The sequence below is a fragment of the Brassica oleracea genome, chromosome C5, assembly GCF_000695525.1.
Source record: "Brassica oleracea var. oleracea cultivar TO1000 chromosome C5, BOL, whole genome shotgun sequence".
In the NCBI taxonomy this organism is placed as follows: domain Eukaryota; kingdom Viridiplantae; phylum Streptophyta; class Magnoliopsida; order Brassicales; family Brassicaceae; genus Brassica; species Brassica oleracea.
The window spans coordinates 33,712,333-33,733,470 of NC_027752.1; the positions used below are offsets into that span (position 1 = coordinate 33,712,333).

The 21,138-nt window shown below is 33.9% G+C and overlaps 3 protein-coding genes and 1 pseudogene across 4 annotated transcripts; 3 read left to right on the top strand and 1 right to left on the bottom strand.

Moving 5' to 3' along the window:
- Positions 1-3,556: 3,556 nt before the first annotated feature.
- Positions 3,557-6,233, top strand: LOC106295087 (polycomb group protein FERTILIZATION-INDEPENDENT ENDOSPERM-like). The gene is made up of 13 exons (XM_013730866.1): positions 3,557-3,770; positions 4,153-4,218; positions 4,383-4,505; positions 4,615-4,695; positions 4,782-4,874; positions 4,967-5,042; positions 5,134-5,213; positions 5,293-5,364; positions 5,469-5,528; positions 5,623-5,719; positions 5,813-5,876; positions 5,958-6,017; positions 6,137-6,233. Exons 1-13 carry the CDS (start codon positions 3,594-3,596, stop codon positions 6,210-6,212), a joined length of 1,125 nt encoding a protein of 374 aa, XP_013586320.1. The 5' UTR covers positions 3,557-3,593; the 3' UTR covers positions 6,213-6,233.
- Positions 6,234-6,603: 370 nt separating this feature from the next.
- LOC106295088 lies at positions 6,604-7,814 on the bottom strand (annotated as a pseudogene).
- A 4,086-nt stretch (positions 7,815-11,900) lies between these two features.
- LOC106295089 (polyubiquitin 11) lies at positions 11,901-13,130 on the top strand. The gene is made up of 2 exons (XM_013730867.1): positions 11,901-11,990; positions 12,309-13,130. Exon 2 carries the CDS (start codon positions 12,309-12,311, stop codon positions 12,996-12,998), a length of 690 nt encoding a protein of 229 aa, XP_013586321.1. The 5' UTR covers positions 11,901-11,990; the 3' UTR covers positions 12,999-13,130.
- Positions 13,131-13,439: 309 nt separating this feature from the next.
- LOC106295091 lies at positions 13,440-14,767 on the top strand. 2 transcript variants are annotated; one of them, XM_013730873.1, is made up of 4 exons: positions 13,440-13,722; positions 13,803-14,204; positions 14,276-14,359; positions 14,453-14,767. In XM_013730873.1, the coding sequence occupies exons 2-4, from the start codon at positions 13,953-13,955 to the stop codon at positions 14,465-14,467; spliced, it is 351 nt and encodes a 116-aa protein (XP_013586327.1). In that variant the 5' UTR covers positions 13,440-13,722; positions 13,803-13,952; the 3' UTR covers positions 14,468-14,767. The 2 variants fall into 2 exon arrangements, with proteins under 2 accessions (XP_013586327.1, XP_013586328.1); XM_013730874.1 differs by having other exon boundaries at positions 13,440-14,204.
- Positions 14,768-21,138: the final 6,371 nt, after the last annotated feature.

The window sequence follows — 21,138 nt, forward strand, 5'->3', positions numbered from 1 at the left end:
TAGGTAGAATATGTCACACCCTAAATCGAAATCATGTGAGTCTTCCAGACCCTATAATCAAATAATTAAGCAAAACACTTTGTTAAACTTTAAGATACTTAAAAATGTTTAAATCAAGTCATTAGATAGTCATTAAACACATATAGGTAAAAAAAATTATAAAAGAAGATAAAATTTAAAATCTAACCCTATAAATACCAACAATACTATAACATATATTATCAAACCCTAAACCAAGGACTATCATGAGTAAATGTACATTTACTCATCTACGTTGAAAACAATTCAATTTTAGTAAAACTAAATTTACATCATTTAAAAATATTTATTATTACATAATTTTAATTTTTTTCCCATCAAAAAATTTCAATTATTTTAAAGATCTACTAAATGAAAAGACTTACAAAGAAGCATTCTTTGTAAGTTTTCTCACTCGAAGGGTTATAATTGTAAAATTCAATACGGGTTTTTTGTTTGGTCATAAGGATGCTGTTGTAATTTCACTAGTCTTTTGGGTTATTTTTCCATTTGATTGAATTAGGGGTACACTTTTGTATTCATAAGGATGTTCTTATATATATTGTGTTTTTATCCGAAAAACATCTTTTAGTAAAATTTTAAAAATTAAAAAATAGAAAATACATAACTAAACATTACTCAACTAAAATCATTAATTTTGTATAATTAAAAATATAATATTAAGTGATTTATAATATTTATATTAGTAATGATTTTTCGGATTCGAACTCTCACGTTAAAAGTTATAGCATAACGTTATACCCTTAATAAATAAATATACAAATTAGTTCAAAATAAAAACGTAATTAAATTATTTTTATTAAATAATTGGATATTAATAAAAAGAATTGTCCAAAATCTAAAAAATTATTTTAACATAAAAATATAATTCTTATATATATTTTGTTGTTATTCGAAATATATCTTTTAATTAAATTAAAAAATAGAAAATACATAACTAGAGATTAATCAACTAAAATCATTAATTTATATTATTGAAAAGATAATATTAAGTTATTTATAATATTTATATATTAATAATGAATATAGTATATATAAGATTTAAAAAACAAATCATAATACATAAGTATTTTCAAATAAAAACATGAAAAATAATTTATTATTACAGTTTTTTAATTAATAATAGATGTATTAATAAGTAATTATAAAATGTTTAAGCCTGTATTTGCGGACGAAACACCTAGTTATCTCATAAAACAAGAAAATTGAAATAGTTTATGAGGAAATGGAATTTCAATAGGGAAATAATTTTAGGGGGATGTATTCAACTGAGAGTTTCAGGTGATTTGTATTAAAAATGTTAAATTGAATACATCCCCCTTAGTAGGGAAAAGAATTTTTGGGAATGTGAAAAGTAATGGAAAGAAAAATCAGTCTATATACGAACATTGTTGATTATTTTTTTCAATTCTAACTGTTCTGCTTCTTAAATTTCTAATACTCGAAAGAATATTATGGGCCCTCTTGCCCAAGGCGGTAGCCTTGCTCGTTCTTGTACGTACCTAATTTGTAGAAACTGATGGAAAATCTTTTTAATTTTTTTTTAAAAATCGTTTGATAAAAAAAATTTTGAAAGAAAACTTTCAAAAAGGTTCCAATATTTTTTAAAAAATAAAATTTCTAATTTTTAAAAAGAATTTTTATTTATTTTATTATATCTGTAAGATATGTTTATAATTATCATTTAACTTTTTAATGAAGTACTAGGATAAGACATGTGTCTTGCGTATGTGAATTTATATGAAAATTATTTAAAAAATATCATATAGAAAAATAAAATTTATATTTTTGATCGAATTAATATTTTTGGCTCCTAAACATTTTTTAAAACTTTTTTCGTTAATTACATAATTTGTTTACGGATTAGATGATCTTATTCTTAAAAATATTTTAGGTCAAAAAATCACTTATCATAAGAACCTAACGTTTAGGCCTTTTAATCGCAGGATTATTATTTGGTTACAATCAAACTATATTATCTCGGTTTTATATCATGATTTAGCAATTTAAAAATTAATTATGGTTATGAAAAGTTTACGTTCACGTGCCAATCATATCTATTTTCAATATTTTTCTCTATTTGTGTCATTTTTTTCATTTTGGTTATTGCTCGACATAAATATTGATTTTTGAGTTTATTCTCATTTCGTTCTTTTGTTTTGGACTGAGATATATAAAATGTCTAAGATTTAAAATTATTAAAGAGATACATACTTAGGTTAAGATACGCTTCTTGTGCAAAATAAATATTTTATATTTATTACATATTTTATGTTTTCCGCATATTATGAAATAATAAAATAAAATTAGATATTAAATAACTTAGAAATCAATTACTATTATTTAATAAATTGACGTGCACATATAAATCAAACGATCGCTCTTGTTTATTCGCAATCATTTTAGGGTAACTAAATCAAAACAATCAATCTTATATATCGTATATGATATATAATTAAATTTAAATGATATTAACATAGATATATAGTATACTTTTAATATGGATATTTATTAAACGAGGTTTCTACTCATATGATTCTTTAATTATTTGCATATTTGTGTAACAAAATTTTACACCTACAAAGTTTTTTTTAATGTAGAAGATTTAGTGGTTTCAATAACTTATAATCATTTTAAAAAAAACAATGAAGATTTCAAAATTAAAATATTAACTTTTCAATATATTTTCAATGCAAATATCAAAATATAAGCATGTATTTTCATATTATGTATAGTTTAATTTAAACAATATGAAATATATATATTAACATAAACACCTATTAAAATAAAATTATTTATTTATATGATTTTATAATCATTGCACCTTATTATAGGAAAAAAATTAAACCTTGATCACAAAAGTTTATGTGGGACTTTTAACAGTTTTAATAATTTATACTCATTTTGAAAATTTCAAAATACAACATATACAAAAAAAATCTAAATTTTATTATATAATTAATGTAATTGTGTAATTTATTTTATTAATAAAGAATTAAACAAAAATGATAGAAAGTATACAGATTGTTAGCAAATTTTTATTATTTAAAATTACTAATTGGTATATATATCTTAGTCACATTAGATAATTTTATAGGTTTTATTTAAAGAAAAAATATATAATAAATTTTAATTTGATAAATGAATGGTTTATAATGGACATACTATATAATATAACATTCTCTAGCAATTTAATTTTGGACTAACAAAATTAGTATTCTAATTACGTGACAACTCAGCGGACTATTTTTTTAATTAGTACAAATTATATGTTATAACTTTATAAATGTTTATCTATTAATATTCATGGTAAATTTTGATCAATTTAATTTTTAAAAGCTGTTTTGATTATAAATTTTTTTGTACTATTCTATTCTATGATATTTCTCTAAATTTTTTTATTAGACAATCCAAAAATGTTATTAAATTAATTCTCTTGCTTATAAAATACGACTTGACAAAAAAAACAGTAATTGTCGAAACGTACAAAGACTTGCATGAGACTGGTAAGCTTAGACAAGAGCATTGTCCGAGAGAGAGAGAAGAGATTTGGCATGTCGAAGATAGCTTTAGGGAACGAATCACTTGTCGGGTCTTTGACTCCATCCAACAAAAAATCGTACAAACTGACCAACAGGATTCAAGAAGGGAGGATACCTTTGTATTCTGTTGTTTTTAACTCCATCGATGCTCGTTTCTTCAATTGTTTCGTCTCCGCTGGTGGAAATGGGGTAAAAAATATCTCTTCTTTTTGCAAATCTCTGTTTAAGATTTTCGAGTTCTGGGTCTGTGCAAAGTATCATTTTTTTTTCTGTCTGATTTTGGGTTTCTGATTGCTGTCCTGTGACGTTGTCGTATCACTTGTCCGAAAAGATTGAAACTTTGCTTGATGGGTTCCTTTTCAAAGGGAAGACTTACTCAGCTTGACTATGAACTGTCCTAGCTTAAGGTTTTTGGTGAAAGTTTATTGCTTTTTTTCTATTTGAACACTAGCTAAAGTGACTTCATCATATAATAAACTTGATTGCTCTATCTTGGTTTCATTTTAGCCTTTTACAGAGCTGAGTCATAGAATCTCAATACTGCCGTTGGTTTATCTCTGTTTATTTGTAGATTAATTTGTACAATTGTCTTGAAGATGGTGGCATATCTTCATTGCACTCCTACACTGATGAAGATGTAAGCAAGTCTACTTTTTTCTTGTAACACTTTAAGGAAGTATACATATTATATAGTTTACTAGCTTTTCCATGAAATAAAAGAAAACAGCAAAGTTCCATTGAGGCGATTTGGGTATATATATATATAATATATAATATATGTCTATGTGCTTTGGTGATTAGAATGAGGAGTCATTTTACACTGTAAGCTGGGCGTGTGGCGTTGAAGGGAACCCATTTGTTGCGGCTGGAGGAGTGAAAGGCATAATCCGAGTCCTTAACGTCAAAGAAAAAATGGTTCATAAGGTCTTATTGCATTTTTTATTTATCTTTAGACTGATATGAAGAGTTAAAAGGATGTTCTGTGTATCCCTCTAGCAAGTGGTTCAATTTCTTTCTTGTGCAATCTGTGCAGACCCTTGTGGGCCACGGTGATTCAGTGAATGAAATTAAGACACACCATATGAAACCTCAGCTTGTGCTTTCTGCTAGCAAGGTATGTCTCTTCTCTCTAATAATGTCCTGATGCTCATTTATTTGGTTGACGATTAAGAGCTTTTTTCCGGTCTTTGATTGGATCAGGATGAATCTGTTCGACTGTGGAATGTTGAAACTGGGATTTGTATTCTGATATTTGCTGGAACTGCAGGTCATAGATACGAAGTTGTAAGCGTGGTAAGCCAATATGGTTTCTTAAACACAGTGGATGTGAAAGAAAACAATCGTCTGATTCAAGTATAAACCATCTTATCTTTGTAAATCTGTAGGATTTTCATCCCCATGATAAGCACCGTTTTGTTAGTTGTGGTATGGACACCACTATTAAGATATGGTCAATGAAAGGTACGAGTTAAAAACCGAGCACAACACTTGAAGGGAACTTCATATCTCTAACAGTTGTATGATCTCTCTATTATTCTTTGCCTGCCTTCAGAGTTTTGGACATATGTCGATAAGTCATTCACATGGAAGGATGATCCATCAAAGTTCCCAACAAAATTTGTACAATTCCCTGTAAGTATTATTCTCTTTCTTTGTCTTGTAACATAAATGTCTTGATGAACTTTGTTAATAACATTACTTCTATGTGTAGGTATTTACAACTTCAGTTCATACAAATTATGTTGACTGTAACCGCTGGTTTGGTGATTTTATTCTTTCAAAGGTCAGTCCAAGAGTCAATAGTGGATAAAATCATATTTCATCATTTTGTGGAATAAGCTAAAAACCGAAAGGTTACTCTTGTCTTCTATGTATATATGATTTCAGAGTGTGGAGAATGAGATCCTGTTGTGGGAACCACAACTTAAAGATAATTCTCCTGGAGAGGTTAGGATCTCATTTCTACTCCTTAGACAACAGAGTGATTCAGTTAATTAAAAATGATACGACTTAAAGTTCTTTGTGATGTTGTTGTTTGCAGGGTACTTCAGATGTTCTACTCAGATACCCTATTCCAAATTGTAATCTCTGGTTTATTAAGTTTTCTTGCGACCTCTCTTTGAATTATCTTTCAATAGGTAAAGCTAGAATCTATACATTAAAACTATACTTGAAACTTTTCTTGTGAGTTTTGTGAAACATTCTTGGTTGGTTTGTTCATTGGTCATCAGGGAATCAGAAAGGCAAGATTTATGTCTGGGATTTAAAGAGTTGCCCTCCTGTTTTGGTTACAGTGTAAGTTACTTTCGGATCTTCAAATACAAATACTTTGGTGTCTTTGTTGTATTCTTCACATGATTCTCTGTTGCTGTATAGGTTATCACACAGTCTATCAAAGTCTGTGATCAGGCAAACCGCTATGTCCACTAATGGAAAGTATATTCATCTTCTCTCTCACCAATGCATAGAAAAACTTCATTATTTTATGAACCAGTAGTTACTCCACACAAAAATGCAAAGCATGTGATTCCTGTTTTCTTTCCATGGCATTGTAGCACAATTCTTGCTGCTTCCGAGGACGGAACAATATGGCGTTGGGACGCGGTTACCAAAGTAGCAGAGTCTTTGTAGGAACTGATGGATTAGGAGTCTTAAGAGATACATACATTGTTACAAAAGCAGACTATCTATCTAGCACATAAGTGCTGAGAGTTTTCTTTCAGCTATGGTCCATGTTGATTCAAAACACCGGTTTAAAAAAACTATCCATTGTTTTATTGTAACACAATATACTTTAGGAAAATTTTATTGCTACTCCCTGAAACCTTAAGATGCTTATTTATAGCCTCAATAACTTCACTTCAGTGTTAAAACGTTTGTACTACACTGTGTCTTTAAAACCATTAGTGAGATTGTTGTCTTATAGCCTGCTGTTCAATACACAATGCTGTATCCAGGAGCTTTATTGCAAGAACCAGCCTCTTTCATAAGCTTCCTAGTCTTCAAAGCATGGTCCCAAAGGCTACCACACTTGGCATACGCAAGATATCAAGTCTCCTTTCATCGTGCGGTCATACAGTTTCAAAGCATTGCCAAGGCTACCACACTTGGCATACGCAACGATCAGAGACCTGACCAGTGCAACATCTGATCTCCCGAAGCAAAGCTTGATGGCAAAACCGTGCAATTGACTGACCATTTCAAGACAGTTAACTTCGATACAAGCTCTCAAGAGGCTCCCAAAGGTATAGCAATCTGGCTTCTTCCCTGATATAGAACACAGGACAAGAAGCTATCTAACCAAATTGAGTCTCTTGATCGTGTATGAAGAAAAGACAGAGAGTATAGATTACCTTCTGCAAGCATCAGCTGGAACAGACTAAACGAGGTATCTGCAGTAGAAACTTCAGTGTATCCATCGAGCATTATATTCCAAGAAACCAAATCTCTTACTTTCATTGACTCAAACAGAAGACGAGCATCCTCCATTTTACCACACTTAGCATAAAGACAAAGCAACGCACTCCTCACAACCAAGTTCTCTGCAAATCTCCCTTTCTCCACACAACCATGTATCTGCATCCCTTCTTTCAGACACCCCAAATCTTTGCACGACTTCAAAACACTCCCGTAAGTAAAGTCATTAGCCCTAAAAGGCTCCCGGCGCATCTCTTTGAACAACAGCAACGCGCTCCGGTGATACCCAATATCCTGAGATCATAGCTGTCCAAGAAACAACATCTCTTTCAGGAATTCTATCGAACAGCTTGCGCGCGTGTTTCATATCTCCGTGTCTTGCGTATAAGTTCACCAAGCTGTTGTTCAAGTGGAGATTCGAGATGAACCCATTTGTCACAGAGTTCCCATGGATCAACACAAACTGTTTCTCGATGGTTTGGTAGCTGCATAATTTGAGAGCCTTGAGGTACAAGGAAGGGTCTAATAAGTATGGTTTCGAAACAATGAGATTCTCCACACAAGTACTCATCATTATCCACAAACAGAGATTGGATCTAAATCACACGAAAAGCTATCCCCTTTATCAACTGTCACCTACATTCGTAGAGTTTGAAATCAGTCATGAAGAAAGTACACAGACAAAAAACAGAGCTTTTCTTGTCAACTCGAAAAAACAGAGCTTTCTGATTAATCTAAAGAAAAAAAAACAGAGCTTTTCTGGTAAATATCAAAACTTTTGGGCGTAGCTCAAATGCATACACATATATAGTTTCTGGGCGTATTAAAAATACAAAAATTTCCCGCTTTAAGTGGTGATTCTCACTAGTATAGCTGCTTCACTTGTTCTTCCCCGTCTCTTATGGCCCCGTCTCTTATGGGAGGGGTGGGGGGAATATAAATTTAGATTTGGGTTCGTAGTTTAGCCATCAAGCTCTGCAAGCTCTCTAGTTTCACTTACAGGTTGTTTAACAGAGAATTTCAGACTTTCTGCCGCCCAGTTTAACGTGTCATCATGACCAGATTTGTCTTCAGATGCCACAATGTTAGCTTCAATGTTTACCCCTCCAGCCATATATTGACCTATAATGCATTTCCCAAATAAAATTAAAAAAAAAGGCTGAGTAACACCTAAAGGTCCACAGTCATTATTGCATTCAAGAATGTAATTTTGTAAGACACCAGGAAGATAAAGGCAGCCCTCAAGATGATTTGACTATCATTTAATCTCAGAAAGTTCAGGAATGGGATTGAGCTGTGGAAAAATATAAGGTTTACAGATACTTACATTAACTGAGTCTACAGAATATCTGTGAGCATCATAATTGCTTTCTGTCACATTTGGATCCACAAGCTTTGGTGTACTCTTGGCTATTACTTGGAAAGTGTGGAAATTTGTGTGCCAACACCTTTCTTCTCTACCAATATCCTCATTATCATTATGCCAACACCTTTCTGTCACACCTTCCCTGCCCTCCAAAGCAAACAACCAGTCTCTTAATTTAATGGAGACATCAATGTCATCTGGCCTTCCCAAATGTGCAAAACCATCTCCATTCCCTTTTCCCTGAGTTCCATCTAGATGCAGCATATGTTAACAATGGTTAGATACTAGTACCACATGATAAAAAGGAATTAAGTTGTTTTTAATACCTTGTGTCCTGTCATCAACCATAGATGCTTGGAAAAGTATTGACAAAGGTCCAGAAGACAACTGATCTAAGCCTCTAGATACTACCACATGATATCATACAACAGTATGGTAGACGATTTTCATTACTTCTCTGTCTGCCAATTTAAAATTGCTTTGGCGGCACTATTTACTTCGTTGAATCAACTAGATTTTTTTTTTTTTTGTGTTGGGATGATTTTTGATTTTTTCACGAATGCCTTACATACCAAAATATGTAAACACAGTTACAAATCATTGGCGTTCCACAAACTGGAAACACATGCTGTAACACTCCACCATTAAATGATATAGTACTAAATACCGAACTAAATTAAATAATATAATAATAAATATATAACCATATGTTACAATTTTTGAAATATTATTTAATTCTGTTTTTTTTTAATTATATAATTTGCACGTTTCAATTTGACCTTTGCATAGTGTTTGCAAGAGCTTTTCTATCGGATGATCTAATTAACAAACATTGTTTTATAAATTTACTGATAATATTTCTTATAGTAATTAAGAGACATTATATGAAAATATTTTGAATAAGATGAAAAATATTGGCTGAAACAAAAGGACGAAGATATTTGGACATTTTGTATCCACAAGCTAAAAAGTGGGGGCTGGACGTTGCGTGTACTACAAGAAACAGATAGATGCTGAACCTATTGAGGTTAGTTTTTAAGAGTGAAGAAGCAAAAATCTTAACGAGGAGTGATACTATTGATCAAAACATTATCTGTTGAACAAGGAACAGACTTGCTGTTTGAATGACAAGAGATCCAATCCATGGAATAATGTGTTAGACTCAGGTATGGTCCTGAATAACAATCCAGGTAACGGAGTTATTGGTGATCATCATGAAAATTAGACCTAATGACTTCATACTTCTCATAGTAATAATCTACCAAAATCATAAGCTGTTATTAAAGGGAGACAACAACTTATCTCGCATATTTAACCAAATCGCAAACTGAGCTATCTATCTAATCTGAAACTGTCACTTCTTGCCAATGTTGCCATTAACAATCTCAATAACCAATATATATTTTCCAGTCAAGCTTCCTCTTTCAGACGCATCTTTTGTACCTTTTCAGGAAACCCAACTTAGTCCCTTCTTCTAAGAAGAACCATCAACGAACACAGGGGCGGATCTACAGTACTATGAACGGGGGCGCGTGCCCCCGACTACTTTTCAAATATTACACTGTAGCTTGGTGACTATTAATTTTGTTGGAACGATTGGTAAAGATGCCCGGTTACTTCAGCATTTACATGGTTCGAGCCCAACACGTTTATTTTTCCTGGTTTATCTCTTGCTGTATAGTTAATGTCTTGTCCACCTTTTACCATTTCCATAAAGCTATTATAGGATTTAAATGTACGATGTTTAAGGTTTTACACGCATATTAAAAAATAATAAATATATTATTTTAATTATTACTGTTTGGTTATATTAATAAAATTTCACCATTCATAATTTTACTTTTTAATTTATCTTTAAATTGTAAAAATAAGTACATTAATTATACCTCAAAACATCATACATTTGTATACAAAATAAAAAGATAGAACATCGTACATTCGTATCCGGAGGGAATATTAGTGAGATTATTCTACCTTTTGTTTTATTGTTAATATTATTATTTTTTCTTGTTAGCATATCTTTTCTTCTCTTAATTTGTCTTTTCATCATTCTTTCTATTATAATTTATATTTTATCTTAAAATTTTCATTTTTAAGTCCATTCTTTTACTAGTTAGCAATTGCTAATAAAGAAATAAAACTAATTAATCCAATCATTTTATTTAATATTTTAGAGTTTAGACCTTATGATATAATGACTACAAACAAGTTGTGTGTGATATCGATATACTGTTATATATATATGTGTAAACTTGAAGACTATTTTTTTATAAGTATTCAAGTTAATTTTAACTGCGACAATATGTTATTGTGATTATACATTTGTAAAAAAAATCTTATATAATCTGTTCTGAGTTGAACAAAATTAAATTTGCTAATAGTCTATATTTAAATTTTAATGATTACTCATTTACGATAGTTTTTAAATAGATTGTTATTTATTTTAAATTAATTATTTATATTATTTAATATATATATATATATATATATATATTTATTTATTATGTGCCCCCGTCAAATAATTGGTATGGATCCGCCACTGAACGAACACAACTATATTCGAAGAGGTTTTCATTGACTGAATTTGGCTTGGGCAGCAAAGAAACCCGAATAACTGAACATGAACCAAACCGAAATAACGGAAATTGAAATCAGACCGAACCCCTCAAATACCCAAATGGTTTTTATATTTATATATTTGAAATAACTGAAATGAACCAAGAATGGACCGTTCTTTCCGAACATATAAAGATATTAATTATATATACATATAACTAAATATAATATTTGAAAAAACTAAATTATTATAAAATATCTAAACTATCCAAATATTTTTTTATCTAAAATAACTTGAAATATCCTAAATTTTATATAAATGCTCCTAACTATTCGATATTTTATCTAAAATATCTGATATTTAACCTAGATTACCCGAACTACCTGATAGTCACCGAACCAGAACTGAAACAAAATAAGAACCAAAAATATCCGGGTATTTCGGCTCCTAATTTTACCATCCAAACCAAACAAAAACCCGAAACTTTCCGAACCAAGCCCGAACTAAAAATTGTTAGGTAGTAAATGAATTATTTCGCTTTTACCCGAATTATCCAAAATTTGAAATACTCGAGCCAAACCGAACCAATATCCGAAATGTTCATATCTTAGATTGAATAAACTCGTTATCTTAGATATGACCATGCATGCGTTTGATGTATGAGTTAACTAATAAATAATTATGAGTTTTTATACGCCATGCGTAAAAATAATAATGTTAAATATAATGTTTGTATTTAAAAACTGATTTTGATTTGAACATTCATTTATTTTGATTTGGTTAAAGAATGCAACTCAAAGCACAAAATATCCTTTTCTTAAAGCCTAAAAATAAGAGTGATCAGGGCAAAGAAAAGATTATCTTCCATTAAAAGGTTGCGACTAAACAACGATCAACACACGTAATCTTTTATACGTGTCGAACTATTATTGGCTATTTGTACACCGTCATAGCTTTCTCGTGACCTAGGCTGCCTCATCCTCTTTTATAAATCAAACCCGAAACATCTCTTCTCCTTCTCAAATCGAAATACAATCTTCTCAATTCTCTCTCTCGAATTACGATCAAGGTTAGAGTCTTGTTTATTCTTCTTCGATTAGCTGTTTCATTCGTATAGTTGAGATTAGCCGATAGAAATCGTCGTGATTTTGATTATTAGGGTTCGTATTCTTGGATTATTATTACGATTAAGGTTCGAATCTTCGATTAGTTTTGTTTCATTCGATCGTATCTGTTTCTTGGAATTTCAATCGGTTTGTTGAGATTAAACGATAGATGTCGTCGTGATTTTTGATTATTAGTGTCCGTTTCGTTCAATTCTTGGAGATCTGTGATTGAGTTGTTGATTGTATGTGATTCGTGTTTGTTATCTTTTGTGAATTTACAGATGCAGATCTTCGTTAAGACACTCACGGGAAAGACGATCACCCTTGAGGTGGAAAGCTCTGACACGATCGACAATGTTAAAGCCAAGATTCAAGACAAGGAGGGTATTCCTCCGGATCAGCAGAGGCTTATCTTCGCCGGAAAGCAGCTCGAGGACGGGAGAACCCTAGCTGATTACAACATCCAGAAGGAGTCGACTCTACATCTCGTCCTCAGGCTACGTGGTGGCATGCAGATCTTTGTCAAGACCTTAACGGGAAAAACGATCACACTCGAGGTGGAGAGCTCCGACACCATCGATAACGTCAAGGCCAAGATACAAGACAAGGAGGGAATCCCGCCTGACCAGCAGCGTTTGATCTTTGCCGGCAAGCAGCTTGAGGATGGTCGTACATTGGCCGATTACAACATTCAGAAGGAGTCTACTCTTCATCTCGTGTTACGTCTGCGTGGAGGCATGCAAATCTTTGTCAAGACGTTGACTGGTAAGACCATCACACTGGAGGTCGAGAGCTCCGACACGATTGATAACGTCAAGGCCAAGATCCAAGACAAGGAAGGCATCCCTCCAGACCAGCAGCGTCTCATCTTCGCTGGAAAGCAGCTTGAGGATGGTCGCACCCTAGCCGACTACAACATCCAGAAGGAGTCTACCCTTCACTTGGTGTTGCGTCTCCGTGGTGGCTTTTAAAGTCTCTCGTTCTGTGTCTGCCTTTTTTAGTCTCGTTTTCTTGAAAACTTATCATGGTTTTATAAAGCCTCTTAAATAATTGATTTGAGGCATTATAAAGCCTCTTAAATTATTGATCTCTCTTTCTCTTTCCGTTCTAAGACCCATTCGAATGTTTCTATCTTGGAATATATTTTCTTTACTCTTGAAAGTTTTGTTTCGAATCTTATTGTTACGCTGTAGATGCGGTGAATGCCTAGCTGTGTCATTTCTGAAAGCTTACTGTGATGGGTTTTTTGCACCTTGAAGGTGTGCTTATCACATCCAAGGTGGTTACGATCCAGACAGAACCACAGAAGATACTTCTGTCTTCTTTAAAATGCGAACTAGTTTGGTCGATCCTCATGTCTTAACTCAATGCCTTGTAAGTATCTGAGGGAGCGGTACTATACTTGGAAAGAAGAATGTCACAAGATGGTTCCTCTCGTTGGTAGTGGCAAGTTTGTAGCAATGGCTATCGTTGCTGAAGATAGTCAGCCATTAGAAGAATCTTCAGCAGAGAATCAAGAATCGCTTGTGAAAACTGCTGTTACAGACAAGCGTGTGCTCCAATGGATGCTAGTACTGAGTATAGGTACAGAGAGAAAACTTCAGGACAACGGCGACATCAATGGGGGTACAGACTCAGCTTGTATGCTCTCACAGGTTATTAAAACCGTTGATCCTAGACTCCACCAACGTCTAGGTATTCATTCCTTACTTTTGTCTTCTTTTGAGTTTGTTTTGTATGCATTAAGTTGGGAGATGCTCTTCTTTACATAACAGAGGATCTAGACGGTGGAGAATTTCTGTTTTGCTATAAGGATGCTGATGGTTTTGTTCAGGAGAGAGTTCTCCTTCCTTGATGCCTTTTACCTTTGGGAGGTAAGGTAACAAGACACAGCTCATGTTCTGTTAGGGTTTCTTTTTGAACTGATGATGATAATAAGAATGTGGGCTATGGAGTACAATCCAAACAAGTTTGCATCATATGAAAAAACAGAGAACGGAACCAAACAGGATCCGAGGTTACTGAAGCAGTATGGTAAGTTTGAGAGAAAGTATATAAAGAGTGGTCAAAACGAGCAACACGACAGCACGCTTGCTGTTTTCGTTGTGGCGAATGTTCTTGAAACAAAGAACAAACGTCTCTTGAAAGAAGCTAGAGGCTTAGACGACGTTATTCAGGTCTCTCTATCTCTCTCTATGCCAAGATACCTCATGAGAAACTCAACTCTTTAGTGTGTTTCTGGTTGCAGATATTGGGTGGTATTGCGGGTAATTTGGACGCTAGAAAAGCGTGTAAAGAAGCGTTGAAGATTCATGAAAAGTTCCTGAGAAAGGTGACTACACTTTTACAAATCATCAGATTATTTCTCCTTTAACGTCCTGTGATAGTTACTAATAGTTACATAACATGTTACATGTTCTTTCAGGCTAATAAGCAATAGACATAGTCACATAGATAGCTAGCTTTAACCATCTACCAGATTTTCCCGGTTTTGTTAAAAACCGATTTTGATATGATCTTGGCCTGGATTGGTTACCGTTGGACGCTCTTAAATGTCGTAAAGATTGCGGGAGGGTTCCATGAGAACGTCTCTAGTTCGTTTGTTTTATTATGTTATATGATCAATACCTACGTGTGCCGTTTCTTGTTTAAAAGAAGGAACTTGGTGTCGTTTTGTTTTTTTCATATTCTGTGGAAAATGATGCAAGTGTAATCAACTAACTAACTAATCATTCTGAAATTCGACATATTTGTTTCTTCTTTTGTTTTATATAATAAAATCTTCAAACGTAATTACAATCACACTTTGATAAATTGATGAGAGTAATGAATTGGAAGATGTATTATTGACTTTCATCCAAATTATGTTATGCATATGTTTATATAAAAAATAAATCAATTTAATTTCTTAAACTAATATCGTATATTAGATAAATGTTAACTTTATATTCTTCTTGACTTTACTAAATTATTTTAAATTTGTTTTGATCTTTTAAATATTTTAATTCTTTATCTTCATTTTTCTATAATTTTGAAATAGTCGATATTCTCGATACATTTTTCATATACTTTAAAATTCAAACTAAATATAAATATATACATTAAATTATTTACTAAATTCCAAATTCGTGCCACCATGAAAAAAAACTATTCAAAAATATTAGCTAGATTTTGATCTTGCGGCAAAAACATAATTAAATGTTTTTTTTGAACTAATAATCCTAAAAATTAAGAATATTTGTTACTTATGTGATTTTTATTTTTGAATTATTATTATTATTAACTTTTTTAAACCGATTTAGAGAAATTCCCTTGGATATCATTTTTTAGTTTATTTTCACAAAAATAGATTTCCAAGATGTAAAATGACCAGAAGAGATTTTATTGAAGGGCAAATATGCATTTATACTCTTAGGTTTAACTAATCTAAGATTTAGTGTTTAGAGTTAAGGGGTTGAGTTTTGGGGATCGGTTCAAAATTTTTAAAATAAAAATAAATATTAAAAAAATTAAAATAAAAAATAGCTATTTTGGTATTTTATTTTCTGAAAACTATTTTTGTGACAAAAACTTAAAAATTATGGAAGCCCTTTAGTCCAGTGGTTTGACTAAGGGTTTATTAATGCTTCTACACCAGGAGGTCTGTGGTTCAAACCCCAGAAAACGCAAATTATGCAGATCATGGAGAAAAAATGTTACAAGAGGTCTTCAGCATGGTGCAAGGACATATCATCGAACATGGATCTCATATGGCAGCTCAGAGCGATGCAGTCAGACGTGCATTCTCATATGAAGGTAGAATTGTCGGCTGTAGAATCGTCTATGTAATATTTCTCATCGTTGTAATAGCATAATTAATCACACGTTAAGAAAAAAAAACTTAAAAATTGCTATTTGAGAAAATTGCACAACGATTTATGATATTAAGAATATTGTTCCATGTATTTCCTTGATGACAAAATTACATATATAAACAGTGGAGGAAAGTGTAAAGGTAACTTTTCTTTTTTTCTCGTTAACTGCCTTTTTTCGAAAAAAAATTGGTAAAGTTAACTTTTTATCAAATTGTAAAATATTTCAGTTATTTTTTTCTTCGAATTACTATTCTATTACTCAAGCTTGGAGTGGTCTGGGGAACTAGACCGGAACAGAACAACCAATGTAATACAATTTCCTATGAAAGGATCTGACTATCTTAGTTAATGAATCAGACGATACATTTTCCAAACGAGGAACAAAAACAATCTGAGAACTCCGTGAATCTGATCTTCAAACTTCATAAACTCCTTCAGCTCAGTAGAAAAGTTCGGCCATACTTCGGGGTCTTTGATCATCGAGATTAAGTCCTTGCAGTCGGCCCCAAAAAATTGACATGTTGATACCTAGAGCATACATTCTATTGCCCAAGATAAAGCCTCCAGATCTGAATGCAATGGTGAGATCGACGTTGACGTATTAGGAAACATGCCGAGAACTGGAACTCGTGGCAGGATTCCTTAGCTCCCAAAAGTTGCGTCACTCCTCTTGTAAAATATTTCAGTTTCCTTAGGGTGTATCCTATATACAGTATATATAATTCTAGACGAAGAATACATAACATAAAATAAGTATCACTTGTGAGGTTGTTCTGCTGTGCAAGACCTGTAATTATAGCAGTGCAAGATATCAAGTCTCCTTTCATCGTGCCCTCGTACAGTTTCAAAGCACTGGAAAGGCTACCACACTTGGCATACGCATCGATCAGAGACCTAATCAGTGCAACATTTGATCTCCCGAAGTCAAGCTTGGTCTCAAAACCGTGTAATTCACTGACCATTTCAAAGCTATCTAACCAAATTGAGTCACTTGATCGTTTTGAAATATGAATGAATGAAAGACAAGAGTGTAGATTACCTTCCGCGAGCATCAGCTGAAACAGCCCAAATGAAGTAACTGCAGTATACTCGTCGATCATTATATTCCAAGAAACCAAATCTCTTTCTTTCATTGAATCAAACAGAAGACGAGCATCCTCCATCTTACCAAACTTAGCATAAAGAGAAAGCAATGCACTCCTCACAACCAAGTTCCCTTCAAATCTCCCTTTCTCCACACACCCATGTATCTGCATCCCTTCTTTCAAACACCCCAAATCTTTGCACGGCATCGACATCAAGACACTCCCGTAAGTGAAGTCATTAGCTCTAACTGTCTCCCGGCGCATTTGAACAACAGCAACACGCTCCGGTGATTCTCACGTCGAGAATACCCCGAGATCATAGCTGTCCAGGAACCAACATCTCTGTTGGGCATTCTATCGAACAGTTTACGTGCGTGTTTCACATCTCCATGTCTTGCGTACAAGTTCACCAAACTGTTGTTCAGCTGAAGATTCGAGCGGAACCCATTTGTGACAGAGTTCACATGGATCTAACACAAACTGTTCCTCGACGGTTTGGTAGCTGCATAATTTGAGAGCCTTGAGGTACAAGGAAGGGTCTAATTAAGTATGGTTTCGAAACAGTGAGATTTTACACACACGCAATCATCATTATCCACAAACACAGATTGGATCTAAACTACATGAAAAGCTACCCCTTTTATCAACTGTCACTAGGGATTGAAATCAACCATGAAGAACGTACACACACAAAAAACAGAGCTTTTCTGGAAAATTTGAAAAAGAGAGCTTTCTGACAGGTAAATATCAAAACTTTATCATAAAGAATTAAAGGCAGTTTCTTTAAGGCATAGCTTACAATCCATTTCTTTTGGCTGGCGCCAATAGGCTGTCCCAGCCATAGAGAGAAGCAAACAGGATCTTTCTCCTCCAGGTTTAGTAGCCGAACTTTAAGGGTAGGCGACTCCGCACAAGATAAGTTCTCAATGTGAAGCCTTGCTCCAACGAAGACTTTTTTTGCTGAAAGATGTGCTGAATCTTCCAAGTTACTTATTAGACCCAGAGGATGAGATGAGATCGAGCTCAAGCTCAGAGAGAAAAGAAGAAGATGAAGTTTGTTATTCAATTCTCAAACTGTATTCTGTTACATTGGTTCAGTATTTATAAGACTTTATATTCTCCTAACCGGTATTAACCATACATAACCGGCTTACTCTAATACCCCTCCCTCAAGATGGAAGATACAAACTATGTAATCCCATCTTGGACACTAAATGCTTGAACAAACCAGGTTGCACTGCCTTTGTAAAAATATCATCAAGCTGATTATCTGTTCTCACATGTAATGTCTTCAAGAATCCACTTTGTAGACGTTCACGAACCACATGACAGTCATTTTCTATGTGTTTTGTGCGTTCGTGAAATACCGGGTTCGAAGCGATGTGAAGAGCAGACTGATTATCGCAAAACAGAGTTGCATGAGCCGTTGAGAAGCAGTGTAAGTCACACAATAGTGCAGCTAGCCAAATCAACTCACACGTAGTGTCAGCCATTGCTCTGTACTCGGCTTCAGAACTACTTCGAGAAACAGTCGGTTGTTTCCTGAAACACCAAGATATGAGAGCATCACCAAGAAAAACGCAATAACTAGTAACTGATCTTCGTGAATCTGGACATGAAGCCCAGTCTGCATCAGAGAAAGCTGTAAGATGGAGATCAGTCGAGGCAAAGAAAAACAAACCTTGCCCTGGATCATTCTTCAGATAACGTAGAATCCTATTAGTAGCTTGGAGATGAACCGTTCGTGGAGCATACATATACTGACTGAGCTTATGAACTGCATAAGTAATATCAGGCCGCGTATGAGTCAGGTAAAGAAGTCTTCCCACAATACGTCGATAGACAGATGGTTCTTCTAGCAACACACCATCAGATACTGACATCTTAAGATTTGGTTCCATTGGAACAGAGAGAGGTTTACATCCAAGTAGTCCTGCATCTTCAAGCAATTCAAGCGTGTACTTCCTCTGATTATTAGAGATACCAGTGGAGTTGCGAGCAATCTCAAAACTGAGAAAATATTTTTAAGGCCCGAGATCACGCAGCTTGAAAGCACCCTTCAATACATTCTTGAAATCATCAACAGCCAAATCATTACTTCCAACAAGCAGTATATCATCAACATAAACCAATACTGCCAAAAATACTTCAGACGTGCATTTCACAAAGAGAGAGTGGTCAGAAGGACTCTGTTTGAATCCCTATGCAAGGATAACACCAGACAGCTTCTGATTCCATTGGCGGGAAGCTTGTTTGAGACCATATAGCGATTTGTTGAGCTTGTAAACATAGTTCTTAGGCCATGACTTTCCAGACAGCTCTGCATAACCCGGTGGCATTGTCATGTAGATCTCTTCATCAAGATCACCATTAAGAAAAGCATTACTGATATCAAGTTGATTAATCGACCAGTTCTTGCTTGCAGCGAGCCTTAGAAGAAGACGAACTATTCCCATCTTCGCCACCGGAGAAAACGTATCTATATAGTCAAGCCCTTCAATCTGTGTGTATCCTTTAGCAACCAAACGCGCTTTGAACCTCTCAATAGTGCCATCAGGATTGAACTTGATGGTATAAACCCACTTACAGCCAACCGGATGCTTGCCTGGAGGTAACTCACAAACAGTCCAGGTACCAGTATCTTCCAAAGAAGTCATCTCAGTTTTCATAGCCTCAGTAAACTCCGCAGATTTAATGGCTTCAAGGAAGGTTTTGGGTGGCATGGTTGTGGTGATATTAAGAACGAAATTCTTGTATGAAGATTCAAGATTGTTATATGAAACAAAAGATGAAATAGGATATGATGTGGTGTGTGTGGGATGAGCAGGAAAATTAGGATTCTTTTCTAAAAGGTAACAATGGTATTCATCTAGGTAAGTAGGAGCCTTAGACTGACGTTTGGGTCTAGGATTAGAATCTACCCTTCCTGATGGTACTGATTCAGTATTGGAACAAGAGGATGAGAAGATGATGAATGAACAGGTGAGGAATGTGTTAAAGAATCACTCTGTTCAGGAGGAGAAGAAACATGAGGAATAGGTTCATGTAGATGAAATGGAAAGGAAGATGTATCAGGAAAAATAGGATCAGGCGCAATGTCAAAAGAAGCTGGAAATAGAGAATCTGGAACTGGCAAGGGAAGGACATCCTGAGAAAAAATGTTTGACACTTGCGGAGAAAGAGCAAAAGGAAAGATTGACTCATGAAAAATCACATTTCGAGTAATTGAAATCGTATGTGTATCAAGATCTAAAACTTTATACCCTTTATATCCATGAGGATATCCAAGAAAAACACATGGCTTAGCTCTAGGTGAAAATTTGTGTCTATCTTTTGATAAGGTTGAGGAAAAACATAGACAACCAAAAACCCGTAGATGAGTGTACATAGGAGGTTTTGAGTTTAAAAGTTCAAAAGGTGATTTGTTTTGAAGAAGTGGAGAAGGTGTTATGTTGATAAGATATATAGCCGTGAGAATGCAATCCCCCCAGTAAGATAATGGAATGTTTGATTGAAAAAGAAGTGAACGAGCCACATTAAGAATGTGTTGGTGTTTCCTCTCCACAACAGAGTTTTGTTGTGGAGTGTATGCACATGAAAAGTAATGAATGATTCCCTTAGTTTTGAGTAAAGATGTGAAAGAAAGTTCTGGGGCATTGTCTGATCTAATGGCTTTAATCTGCTTTTGGTATTGGGTTTCAACAAGTTGAATGAAATCAGGAAAGATGGATGACACAGAACTCTTATTTTCTAGAAGATAAACCCAAGTAGCACGTGTACAATCATCTACTATGGTCAAAAATTATTTGTAACCTTCATGAGTTGGTTCATGAAATGGTCCCTGTATATCAAGATGAATGAGATCAAAAGGAAAAGGAGACATATTATTTGAAGATTGAAATGAAATACGTTTTTGTTTTGCCAAAGGGCAGACTTTACAAACAGACTCATGAACTGGTTTTTCAGATAAAATGTGAAGTTCTTTTGACAAAATATGAATCTTATTTGGTGAAGGATGTCCTAAACGCTGGTGCCAGACTTCAGCAGAAATTTGAAAAATATAATGAATTTGAGAAGGAATGATGGATGAAGATGATGTTGACTTTGAAAAAGACGACTCTAAGATGTAAAGATTTTCATGCAGATTACCCTTCCCAATCATAGAGTCCAGA

What these genes read in the sequence shown, in the direction of transcription:
- LOC106295087 (XM_013730866.1), top strand. Translation starts at nt 3,594, where the DNA reads ATGTCGAAGATAGCTTTAGGGAACGAATCACTTGTCGGGTCTTTGACT. An exon ending in TTGTGCTTTCTGCTAGCAAG is followed by an intron (nt 4,696 to 4,781) that starts GTATGTCTCTTC and finishes TGATTGGATCAG; the next exon opens with GATGAATCTGTTCGACTGTG. An exon ending in GCTATGTCCACTAATGGAAA is followed by an intron (nt 6,018 to 6,136) that starts GTATATTCATCT and finishes ATGGCATTGTAG; the next exon opens with CACAATTCTTGCTGCTTCCG.
- LOC106295089 (XM_013730867.1), top strand. Translation starts at nt 12,309, where the DNA reads ATGCAGATCTTCGTTAAGACACTCACGGGAAAGACGATCACCCTTGAG.
- LOC106295091 (XM_013730874.1), top strand. Translation starts at nt 13,953, where the DNA reads ATGATGATAATAAGAATGTGGGCTATGGAGTACAATCCAAACAAGTTT. An exon ending in GCTTAGACGACGTTATTCAG is followed by an intron (nt 14,205 to 14,275) that starts GTCTCTCTATCT and finishes TTCTGGTTGCAG; the next exon opens with ATATTGGGTGGTATTGCGGG.